This window comes from Acipenser ruthenus, chromosome 3 (genome assembly GCF_902713425.1).
Source record: "Acipenser ruthenus chromosome 3, fAciRut3.2 maternal haplotype, whole genome shotgun sequence".
In the NCBI taxonomy this organism is placed as follows: Eukaryota; Metazoa; Chordata; class Actinopteri; order Acipenseriformes; family Acipenseridae; genus Acipenser; species Acipenser ruthenus.
In genome coordinates, this window is record NC_081191.1 from 6135086 (window position 1) to 6148284 (window position 13199).

A 13199-nucleotide genomic window follows, 5' to 3' on the forward strand; every position below is an offset into this window, starting at 1 on the left:
GGCTTTTACTTGAATTACTTGAATTACTAAAACAAAAAAAAATCAACATAAATAGGGACCAACTAATTTAAAATAACAATATATATATATATATATATATATATATATATATATATATATATATATATATATATATAAAAAGTACTATGCACACACAAAATGGAACAGAAGCCAATTAGTAACATGTTTCAAAAAGCAACAGCAATCCTCAATCTTTATAAAATCTAAACTTTCAATGTCTGAAGAAATAAAAAATGTGTACATTAATGACCTATGTAAGATCTGTAAATAATTATAGGCTACATATCAGGTGTAGCTACAGTCACTGCAATTGATAATAAACTTACACCCTCCTGGGACCAGGTAAAAGCGCTGCTACCCTGACCCTGTGCTCTCACATTACTGAACTGCCTTGCTGCTCCAGCATTACATCATCACCCAATGATTGGTCCCTGCTTTGTAACTCTCTCTCTCTCTCTCTCTCTCACTCTTTCATTCCCTCGGCAGTCTTGCGCTTTTCAGGGCTTGTCTTTTTTTTTTTTTGTAAAACAAACAAATCAAATAATGAAGTTCTCTTGAGGAAAATGACTGAGTTACCAGAGCGAACTAATAATGTAACACATGCTACTGACAGAATTTAAAAGAAAGATAGGGTGAAAATGAAAAACAAACCTCATGGCCATCATTGTGCCCGGATTCCCTGCTGAGGCTCAGAACATGTGAGCCCTGGAATGAGTGCATGAAGAGAACCCAAGCCAAAGCTTAACTAGCCCCAGTGAGTCACATCCTTCCCATTTGATTCCAATCCAAAGGATGATGTAATGCCCTTGTCTTTCTCCCCCTCCCCTCCCCTTACAAGAAAATAAATAAATAAATAACGCAAGCTTCACTCCGTACTGGTGAAGTCACCACTAAATCTGGCAGAGGCAGCAGCTACAAAACTTTCAAATGTAACCAAAACAGCCCTGGGCCAAGTTCCAGACACAGAGAGAGACTTGGTGGTGCGATCGCCATTGGAAACAGGGTAAACAGAAAGAGAAACAGAGCCTCCTTAAACAGCAAGCAGCTGCCTTCACATCAGAGTAAACACTCTGGAAGTCCTGGGAGTGATTTACTGGTTTTAATCAGAAACTCAAAAAAAGGCCATGGGGTTTGGACTCCAAGAAATAATATGAATCTGATAATATAAATCAACACTAATGCCTTGCAACCAAGGTTGACTTTTATTAGAGAATACAGTATCTAGGGTTATTAGATGCACATTTCCCAGAGGAGAGCTGCCTCATTCCCTTCCAAGGCAGCTACTTGTCGGACACAGTGACTCCAATTTACTTGTCATTTGATGGAGACTACAGATGTAATGTGGCCCCATGCCCATTTGAACCTGGGTTGGTGGGCTATTAAACAGCCTGAATCACTATCATTGGCATATTATGAAATTCAACATCTGGGAGGCAGGGTGGGGCTAGCGTGCATTATAATGTATTGCTGTATGGTATTGTTGTTATAGCACCTTAAAAGTTTCCAAAATAGCCACAAATATGTTACATTTATTTATAACCATATTCACCCTGTAATGAACCTCCTCCTATCATCTGATGAGTCAGTTAGACTGACATCAGCATAAGACCCATACTTGCCTCTCGACTACATTAGTTGAATGGTGAGATGTTCATCGTGAACCCTATGGTTTGCTGTTTGCATCCAGCCCTTGCCTTTCTATTCAATTCAATAAGCTGAGATGCCGATTCCTTACAATACACAGTGTAGAAATCTATATCAGATGTATGTAATTTGTAATAATACTTTTGAGCTGACAAGTAAGGATAATCAAACAACACCAGCTATTAACAGTAGCAGTTGTACTTGATCTTGTTTATGCATATTCAAAGGTAGAGGGACTGTGCTCATGAGATCACATGTTATGACAAATGTGACACTTTTTAATGTCAACTGCTGGAGATAACATTATTTATTGCATACTGTATACATATTTATATCTCATGGGCCATTTTTAAATCAACTGTAAGGGAGGTACAATAGAAAACATTGAAAAATACACCGCATATGCTACCATTTACAAAACAATCCACCAAAATTGCATACAATTTATTCAGTATGCACATGGCATTAATTATATAAAAACATGAAATACTGTATTTTGCCAGTGATTTTGTTTTATATTTCTCATCAAGGTGGGAGTTGAACATTTCACTGTACACACTGTACACATGCAGAATCGATTCATGCATAGATTGTTCTGACAAACTATTTGAACCCCCTGTGGAGGCTACAAGATGTTGGAAAGTATACAGAGGTATAAGAGGTCATTTCACTTTGTACAATAAACGTATAGAGACATCAGCCATCCCAAACTGCAAACACCTTTCTCTCTCCAACTGATTAGATGATAGTCATACCTTTAATACCATGGCAGAAGCAGTTTTGCGAACAAATCACAATTCCTTCATTAATTGTACTAATAAAACAATGTAAAGTAAGTAAAGTAGATGAAAAAGAAGTCCCCAGAAACAATGGAATCAGAATAGAGACATATACTGTACGTCCTGACCTCTATGCACACAACGACTGAGTTCAATTATAGACTGAGGTCCATTTTTTTTAAGGCAATCCCCCTTAATACTTATGTGCACTCATAATGAATATCACTTGCATCATCACTAAATCGCAATTTACACTGTAACAATATGCTGAATCGAGTCAGTAAGAATACTACAACAACTAACAAGCCTAACAAATTAAACATAAAAAATGAATCATCAAAAGTAAGTTGCTCATTCTTATTTTAACAAATATTTGATCAAAAGGAACCAATACTGGAAAACAAAACTTATTTAAAGGTAATGGTGTCACTTTCTTCTACACTTATTTCTTAGACACAGAAAGTTTTTTTTTTATAATAGTAATGAATGCTAATCCACAACAAAGGCATTTTCAGGCAGGCAAAAGCACTTAAAATACTGCCCTTCTAAATATACCTGTCCAATATTACATTTAGGCAAATGTTTGTTCTTGCTGTGCAATCTGTAAACGCCGTATCAGACAACCCTTTCTTTTGAGTTACTTACAGAGAACGCAGTGTGTATATGCTGACCCTCTCAATGATGTAGTTTTATTCTTTATCTCAGTCATGTACTGTACATAAGAGGCAATCCCCTTTAGAAGGATACTTCTACATTGCAATCGGTCCTTGCATTATCATGAGCTCTTAAACTACAGAGCTCACTGCTGATCACAAAAGAACAGGCAGAAGCTGACAGCAGCACAGAGCAAAGCTAGTGGAAACTCTAGACAACCTATTTAACAGAGACCGGTGCTGCGGAATAAAACAATGACTGGCAAACAGGGGATTTGGGATCCATAAAGAAAGAATCAAGTTAAATGGAATTGTAAACTGTAAGGACTAAACTGAAAACTGCTAACTTAATTAAATTATGCTTTTGTAATTATCACAAAACAACACTTATACTTGAATACTTTGAATATCACTCCATCACTGGCATCCAAAACATTCAAATTTGCCCGCCCCAGGATGTATTTTTGGTTTAGTTTGTATAGTTTGGTTTATGTATCACAGTGGTGTTAATGTATATTGGTATGTGAGCACGGGGATGTGGGTTTGTGTGTGTGTGGGATAGTGGTGACAGGGAGGCTTTTAAAATCCTCCCTATAAAAACACGTGGGAATGTGGCTGGAGCCGTGAATTGAATAAATGATTAAATGATTAATTAAGTCTCCAGCCACAGGTGTATAAATAGGGTGATCACGGGTGAGAAAGCGGTTGGTGTGTTCAAGGATAGAATGGGAAAGACAGTGAGGAGAATGGAAACAAAAATAAATAAAACAATTGCTACTCGTGCTGGAACTACCAGCACGATTCTTGTTTTGGGGTTTGTTGTTAGTGTTGTTTGTCTGTTTGTTTTGGCCACCGTGCCATTTTGATTGTGTTCGTGTTTTTGTTTCCTGCTTGTTCAAACCTTTTATTTTGTTAATTTATTATTTACAATAAACTCAACAGCGCTTCATTTACTCACAGTACTGTGTGTTTCTTCCTGTTCTGATGTCACCACACGAGCCATCGTGCCACAACAAGAAACTGTACATTTTTATGTAAATTAAACATTGGCTTAAAAGAAATCCATTTAATTTTAAAAACAGGGTAGAAAGTACTGTAATACAATTAACCAAAGAACCATGATTAGCCAAAGGCATAGAAAACCCAGTGTTCTTGATTATTAGGAACAAGATACGCAATATGATTTTCTCATCCTTATGAAAATCTACCATTTTGTTCCTGCCACACAGTATTCTGTGACATTGTTCAGACAGTTTAGTTACTCATTATTTTAATTCCAAAAGTATTATTAAAAACAGTTTAGTGATAGAAGTGACATAAGGCATTGTAATTCATCTTTTAAATCACTCCATGCTGGACGTAGTGTTTTGTCAGCTAGTGTTCTCTACTTGCTTTACTGTATATGCATTTAGTTTTCGCTGGGTTCTCTTTGAATTGCTTGGATGTAAAAATGAGATGAGATAGCAGATTATGTATGTAGAGATTATCTATTGGATATTTTAAGTAAACTGGGCAATGAATAACCTTGCAATTAAAAAGTTGGATGTTAGTCATATAAGTACATATAAGTATTTTCCACACTCGTATAAATGATGAATAATAACAATAATTATTCATAGATTGGTGTAAGAATGAAACATTATTTTGGCACGCTAATTCTGAAAAGCTGTCAATATGTGTTCCAAATGTTCCACCACACCCAAACATACCAACAACCCACTACTCTAACAGCTGGTTTCACAGACCCAGATTAGCACTAATATAGGACAACCTTGCCTAAGGTAACGTTAGATTAGTGCTAGTCAGTGAACTCAGCCTGAAGAGTTACCACTTGTCTAAGTTTTCCTGTGACAGTCCTGAAGGCACTGAAAAATGCTTTTAATTATAATTGAAATGGTTTTTTTTTTTATATTTCTACATTGCACAGGGAAGTATTATGACAATATTTTAACGAACTGTGCGTATTCACCAAATTAATTCTAAACATTCTTAAACACCAGGTTTTATTACTCAAAAGCTGGCATCTCTACGGGTGGAACAACACTGTCATAGACTCAATTCATCTTGTATAGTGAAGACTTTGGAAAATGAAACATTTTAAAGGACTCAAGAAACCCACACCTGGTATTATAAGGTCCCTGACCACATTCCGGCGCCTCCTTAAGACTCACCTCTTCAAAGAGCACCTGTAGAACTCCTCTGTTTGTATCCTGGGACACTATCACCCTTCATGTAAATGTGCTTTATTTTGCTCTTATCAGCCCCCTATTTTACTGCATTTAATCCTGTACTTCAGAATACTGTAATCTGCCAAGTTTTTAACCTGTAGTACTTTGTATTTAATCACATCCTGATGTAACTATCACTATTACCTGCTGTATTATTGAATTGTGGTTTGTCAAACTTGTACTTTGCTTGAACAAAAGTTATTGTATTTCTTGCTCTTATTGTATTACTTGTATTGTAACGCTTGAAATGTTTTTGCTTACGATTGTAAGTCGCCCTGGATAAGGGCGTCTGCTAAGAAATAAATAATAATAATAATAATATACTCACAAGTAGAAGTAACTTCACTGATCAAAACCACATGGAGTATTTATTATGTACAACTAGTTCACATTACTTTTTAAATGTACAGCACAAAGGATAATATGTGAACTCAGTCATCTATTCTACATGTGCACTTTCTACAAGTCTTTATAAAATGATATTATTTTGTTGGAGACAGACATCGGCACCTGCAAGGCTTATTTAGGGTTTTGTTTTATTTAAAGGATAGAAAGGAGGGAAGGGTCTTACAAAAGCAATTTATCATAATTACAGAAATTCTGAAGGGAACATTTAAATCCAAAGACGTTCGACTGTAAGAAAACAATATTAAGATTCAGTTCTAGTTTAACTAAAAGGGTATGTTTATTGTGAGTTTTATTATGCTCACTATCAATACACAATAAACACTGTAATAGAAATACAGTCCTGCAGTCAGATGTACATACATTACTATAAACAAACCAGATAGAAACAATGATTCACAGCTTATGCGACAGACAAGCATTTTTAAATCACCAATTATGTGTACATTTGTAATTGTACAACCACGCAAATGTTTGTAAAAACCTGTAATCAATGTCAAAGTCTTTCTGTAGATTTTTAAAATTACATTTGCAGATATTTACAAACTTATATGCATACTAACGAATATCAACACTTCTAAAATCTGTTTCATGTGTTTCAAATCACTATGTGTCTCCATGCAGGTTTCTGGGAAATAAATATAACTTTGAACACATGAAAAATTAGTCACAGATTGTTTAGAATTGAAAAAGAGGAAATTATTCTCCACAGCATTGACTAAAGATTGAGAAGACATAAAGAAAAGTGACACACAATGAGTTTGTCTTTGTTTCTGTTAAACAATGTAAACCTCATTGATTGTCTCATCCAATCAGGTTCTGAGTAGACCCGTTATTATGATGTCATTAAAACAAATTATTAAAAAAAAAAAAAAAAAAAAAAAAAAAAAAATACACTTTGTATTCCTGTCTCCTAATTTTCAAAGGTTTTAGTTAAATGTGTCGTATACAGTGTTTATTAATGTCAACTGTGTCAACAGTCACGAGAACTTTGATTAGTGAGAGGTGTTGGACTGGTTTAGTACAGTTACAGTACACTTAATAAGTTCAATACAAATGTTATTTTCTTTCTCAAGAAAACATAGCAGTCATAAAAAAGTATAAACTGTTATTTTTGTCTCTACATTAAGACTCATATTTTGTTAAAAAAAAAAAAAAAGTCTACTAGGCCCATCCTTAAAGTTATGCTGGTAATCACTTTAAGTGTCCTGTGTAAGGAAAAATACTTCTTAATTTAAACAGTACATGCTGCTCTCTCTTAGACCCAGCAATCTGTCTTAAAACACTATGCCATCACAGCCTGAACACAGACAGACTGCCACCTCAACATGCTGGCCTTGTTTCCCCATGAGAGACATAAGACAGCTTGTCAGGTTTAGAGTTAAGATCCTGGAGTCAAAAGTGCTTTTAAATAGCATTAATGGAATTAAGGAAGGCGATGTCAATTTATATGTCCCTTCAATCCTGGCTAAGGTGACAGGATCTAAATTATTCAGATTAAACTGTAAACTTCAATGTCTCTATATTGATCCTTGGATGACACTGTCAAAGTCAGATGAGTAACTATACATTATTCTGTCTAGAATTGTTATAATGTGGGTCATTCAGAAAACCCTATCCAGGACGCACTGGATCCTAATTTAGCACTGAGTAGCCAGGCTGGCTTTTGTATGTCGCTGTGTAGCTGTCCTGTCTGCCCTAGACGTGCCAATCATCAGCCATGCCCATAATACTGTAGTACACTGATCACATTGTGAAGCTGGCAACCTGAGCCACCTACCGAAAGGTAACTTTCAAGGCCATGCTCCTGTTTCACATTAACTGTGCAGCAATGCAATCAACCTGAATAAGTAGGTCTTGTAAAAATGGCTCAGTTTACAGAATCAGTCCGATCCTTAATCAAAGTTTAATCTGAAGAGTAATATAGGAGCAATCGGGCATACAGTACTCTTTGACACGCCTGATGCCATCCACCATGGGCTTGTGGAAGATTAGGTGGACTGTGATTTTGAATTGGGTTTGGATTTCATTTAGTATTGCAGACTGTGTGGGGGGTGGGGGGGTCGCAGCTCGTGATCCTGTCTGTGGTGTATAGTTATTTATTTTATTTATTGCATTTATATAGCGCTTTTTATACAAAAGTATCACAAACCACTGTACAGTACATAGCAGAAAAAAAGAGCTTGCCACAATACATTTGTATAGCTCGTCACACATAGAACTGCCACAATCGGACCATTTAAGTAAAAGATTTAAATACCAGTATACACATAATACAAAATCAGCAATTTTAAAGTTACATTAAAAACCACTAAGATAAGAAAGCCATTTTATAAAAGTGTATTTTTAGTCTTGACTTGAAAACTGTAACAATCCCAGCTTCCCTGACAAACGAAGGCAGAGCATTCCATAATTTAGGAGCTCTAGAAGAAAAAGCCCTGCCTCCCGTGTTGCTTTTGTTGACCCTAGGAATAACCAGTAGCCCTGCATCATGTGATCTCAGAGTGCGGTTTGGAACATACAGGGTCAGTAACTCCTGCAAATAATTAGGTGCTAATCCATTCAGGGCCTTGTAAGTTAACAGCAAAATCTTAAAATCAATTCTATACTGCACAGGGAGCCAGTGTAAAGAGGCCAAAACAGTGGTAATATTATTATTATTATTATTTATTTCTTAGCTGACTCCCTTATCCAGGGCGACTTACAATTGTTACAAGATATCACATTATTTTTACATACAATTACCCATTTATACAGTTGTTTTTTTTTTTTTTTTACTGGAGCAATCTAGGTAAAGTACCTTGCTCAAATATGTTCACTTTTTCTGGTTTTAGTCAGAATTCCAGGTAGAAGAAATTCCTGGCTTTAGGGACAAATATAACTAGGTATCATCAGTACAGCAATGGAAGTTCACTCTGTGTCTGTGGATAATGTCACCTAATGGTAGAATATATAATGAAAACAACAAGGGACCTAGAATGGAGCCCTGTGGAACACCACAGACAACTTCTGATAATACTGATTTTACCTCCCCAATAGAGACGAACTGAAACCTATCAGAAAGATAAGATTTGAAACAGGATAGGACAAGGCCACATAGTCCCACTGTGCTTTCAAGACAATTCAGTAGGGTGGAATGGTCTCTACAGTATGAAAGGCAGCACTTAGATCTAGAAGAATTAAAACTGATGGAAAGCCAGAGCCAGAGCTTATCAGCAGATCATTCATAGCTCTGACAAGGGCCGTCTCGGTGTTATGTGCAGCACAAAAACCAGTCTGTAACTTCTCAAATATACCATTAAGAGTTAGAAGTTTTTGTAATTGAATTGCAACAACTCTCTCTAGAACCTTATCTAAGAATGGTAAAATGACAGAGCCAGAACCTGAACCTACTTTGATACGCTCAGCTTTTCTATTCCTATTTCAGATTAAGCCCATCAAGACCCAAGCACTGCGTCAGGTTATTTTACCACATGGAGCCAATTACTTTGCTAAGCCTAAGTCCTTTTTTGATCATTTTTACATTTACCTCATCAAGTTGTACCAGCCAGCTTTGTTTCAAGGAGCATGCCACTTAATATTGATGAAAATCACTTATACTTTAATACTAGGTATATACAGTATGTTGCCCTTCTATGCATTTTTTAAAATAATTTCAATCTTGGTGTGTTGGGTGTCTGTTATTGTTGACATACACTCCATACACATGCACTTTGGGCACTTTGTTTTCTCATCTGTTATTAATGTCCTTCCACTCGAGAGTGCAGCTTGCAGGCCACAGGTTATTATTATTATTATTATTATTATTATTATTATTATTATTATTATTATTATTATTATTATTATTATTATTTGTTTATTTAGCAGACGCCTTTATCCAAGGCGACTTACAGAGACTAGGGTGTGTGAACTATGCATCAGCTGCAGAGTCACTTACAACTACGTCTCACCCGAAAGACGGAGCACAAGGAGGTTAAGTGACACACAATGAGTCAGTGGCTGAGGTGGGATTTGAATCGGGGACCTCCTGGTTACAGGCCCTTTAACCACTGTACCACACAAGACTAATATACAGTGTGATATACAGCGTTACACTGAGTTATACTGTACATTTGTGGTAATACAGGTCAGTATGTGCTTGTGACAGAATGATTCTTGGTGATAACTTGCCCTCCCGGCCTGTGAGGACACAGTATAAAGGGAACAGAGTGCCCTGGACTGAATGGCCTGACAATTCATTCCCAGGGTTAGGTGGAAGTTGGCCATCGGTAAAGGGGGCTCAGCTGCGGTACATTAAGTCATTGCCCCAGAGGGAAAGCGATGTAGCAACCGTGGATTGGAGGAGAAACGGCTGCACTCGCTAACCAAGGAGGCGTGACTGAAGGTACAAATAGGGGATGTACTTGGTGATCGGTTCCTTTTTTATGGTTAAGAGAAACACTGAAGGACAAAAGTAAAATAACTGTGAGTGTTTAGTGTTTGTTTCTTTTGTCAAGTCTAATTGTACTGTTTGCTATTTATTAGATGGCTAACATGATCCAGAGCTGTCGCTAAAGGCCAGCACAAATACCGGACAACACTTCACCACTGTGCACGAGTAAGTTGTATTTCACCACGAGCACGACAGCACTCACTCTGGACTTGTGAGCGCGTTTGTGTTCTGTGTGTGTTTAAATACCGTGTTTATTATTTCGGGACTGAACCCCGTGTTATTTAACTATGCATTACACATCTTTGTGTATTGCCAGTCCTCCATTATTATTTACTGTTGTCATCAGACTTTGGATTACAATTAAGCCACCATTTCACCAGTACTTTGTTGTTTGTCACTGTCTTGAGCACTGCATCACCTCTACACCTGCGCACTGCAACCTACTTTGCCACAGTCCTTTTTTGTTTTTAATGGGAATGTATAGTAATACCATGTTTTAAGTGGTGCGACAGCTTACAAGTTTTAAATAGAAAAAAAACATTTGCTTTCAGGTAAATTAAATGCAAAGGACTGTAGGTAGAATATGTGTTAAAGTTCCTAAGCTCCGTAACTTCATAAATAAAACTGCAGTTATATCCTTTTAAAATATACTTACTTTAGCATGTATGGATAAAGTATAAATAGTAGGTTGATTTGCATTATACAAAATTCATATATTTTCAGAAATTACAAATGTTGTATGGCTTTTATACAGGTGCAACACATATGCCACATTTTCCACAAGTATAATATGAATATAGTCACCTAATGGACAACATTATTAACACAGTCAGGTGATGATGAACGCAAGATTGCTCAATCAATGACCACAGGTGCAATTCCTTGTGTTAACTGAACTGATAATTCTATGAATAACACGGTGACCCTGTCGGGATGATGGGAATGTTGTTGTTGTTGTTGTTGTTGAACAGTTCTTTTGAATTCAAATATACAGATCTATAGCTTACAGTGTATAATGTCACAGGAATGTAGCTTGCATGCCAAACAAGTGCTGCTGGCATCTCCTTAAACCGCACAAGTTTAATTAAATGTGACTTGAGGAAAAAATGACAGCTCTCTTCTTCTGAGCCAAGAACACCAAGAGGGACACAGGTGTGAAGGAGAAGGTTCATTTCAGAACGAGGAGCTAATAATTGAGGAGGAAAATGTTTTATGTAGTCAAAATAAAAATAACAAATCCCTGCAATTAAACTTTTGTAAAGGAATCCACTAGGAAACCACGCAAGCTTTCAAACAAATCATTGACAGCTTGAAGAACAAGGAGTTTTGCCAAAATTACATTTAAAATATTGCAAATTATAGAGCAGTATTTCCCATATCAACTTTATGTCCCAAGGTGCTGTTTGGAAGAAAGGGGATCTAGTGATTTAAAAAAAAAAAAATAGAAACTACCTGCATTACTTTGGGTAATCATATGAAATGAAAATCACTTTATAATGTAATGTCACAAATATCTTTTTACTTATATATATTTTTTTTTTTTACTGTACTGTAAATGTAGCCCAGTATAAGGCATCATCACCTACCGTAAAAAATGTTGTAAAGATTTTCCAGGCATTTTTGCAGGGTTTCAGACTCTTGACTGACCTCCTCTCAAAAATATCAAAGCTATACTGCTTCACTGTCAACACAATAGCTGTCAGTCTCTATAAATTTCCTTATTCCCACTCTCCCAAGCCGTTGATTTGTCAACATTCAGGCTGAACCCGCCCCAGGGATCTGTAGCAAACAGATATTGGTTAGAAAGCCGAGTAGTAAACTGTTCAAGTCTTCTGTTCGTGTAACTGCAATGCTATAATAAAGTCAGAAAAAAAAGAAAATACTACTCAACAGGTTTGAAATTGCGCGTTGTTGAAATACATGTTAATCACAATGCTGAAAAAACAGTACGTAACTGGAGACAAAACAAAAATAAACTTAAAATGGTGAAAGGAAAACAAGCTGATAGAGGAGGAAAGCGTTTATGGCCCGATGTAGAAAACATTTAGTTTGAATGGAGTACTTTGAATGACTTCAGTACATATTGTAACTTGTTCTACATGTCAGTTCAACTAAAAACATAAAACAACACTGTAAAATTATTAATGGAATAAAATGTTGCAAACAAAGGTTACTTCGAAACTAAACCTGTGTATCTTTCTTTATCGGTGTTGAGCATGTAGGGAAAAAAATTAATTGTAAAAAAGTATTTTAAACACAAAAAAGGCAAATTCCTAAAACTGAAGTCTCAAAAAGGGGGGAGCAACTTTTACGCCAGTGCGACCTATAAAATAATTGATACGGTAATCACTGTCCATGTTTTTCCTATACAGTGGAATGTTGCATATCTGACCATCACATAACTGCCCTGATCAATTAACCGCCTCGCTAAATAAATAAATAAATAAATATTAAAATTAGGCTGCGAGAGTAATAGTATTGGCAGCAAATGCAGCGTCCGCGATGGAAACAGAAATAAAGCGTTATAGCAATCAGCCTTTTATTGCGTTCCCCTTTAAGAGAGACGGGCTGTGTGCGTGTGTCAGTCAGCTGTGTGTAGCAGTGACATTTCAATACACCAGTTGAGAATGCTTTGTGTTTTACTCTTTTTTTGTGCAATGTGTTTATATGATGGAGCGCACGGCTGCAGATATTGGCAGCGTGTTGTTGTAGCTTTTAAATGAATTTGAATTAAACAAAGCAAGCTTCTTAAACACAATGCCTACCAGCCGTTTGTTTAGAATAGCAGAAGCAATATTTAAACCACAAAAGCTTCTTATCGGCTGTTGTCAATATCAAGAAAGAGCGCAAAGTACCGTGATATTAAGAAAGCAGAACCAGGGAGGCAGGGACTTCTAGAGTTAAGAAAGAAGCCATCAGTTGCAGGTTACTGTACATTTACTGTTTGTTTTGTATTTTTTAAAAAAGCTTTATGTGGAGATGGCTTACAGTAAACCGCATAACAACACTGTGTATCGTAGCCTAATTAATCTCATTT

At 36.4% G+C, this 13199-nt stretch overlaps 1 protein-coding gene across 4 annotated transcripts in view; it reads right to left on the bottom strand.

Annotated features, from left to right (window-relative positions):
• Positions 1–13199, bottom strand: part of LOC117435811 (cyclic AMP-responsive element-binding protein 5-like) — a 155188-nt gene that overhangs the window by 63404 nt on the left and 78585 nt on the right. Inside the window, exon 1 of one of the 4 annotated variants that reach the window (XM_034059252.3) lies at positions 673–831. The exons of the other annotated variants lie outside the window; for them this stretch is intronic. Within the exon in view, the coding sequence (XP_033915143.1) occupies positions 673–686 (14 nt within the window). The 5' untranslated portion in view covers positions 687–831. Of the gene's footprint in view, positions 1–672; positions 832–13199 lie in introns of those variants that run through there. 4 annotated transcript variants of the gene reach the window in all.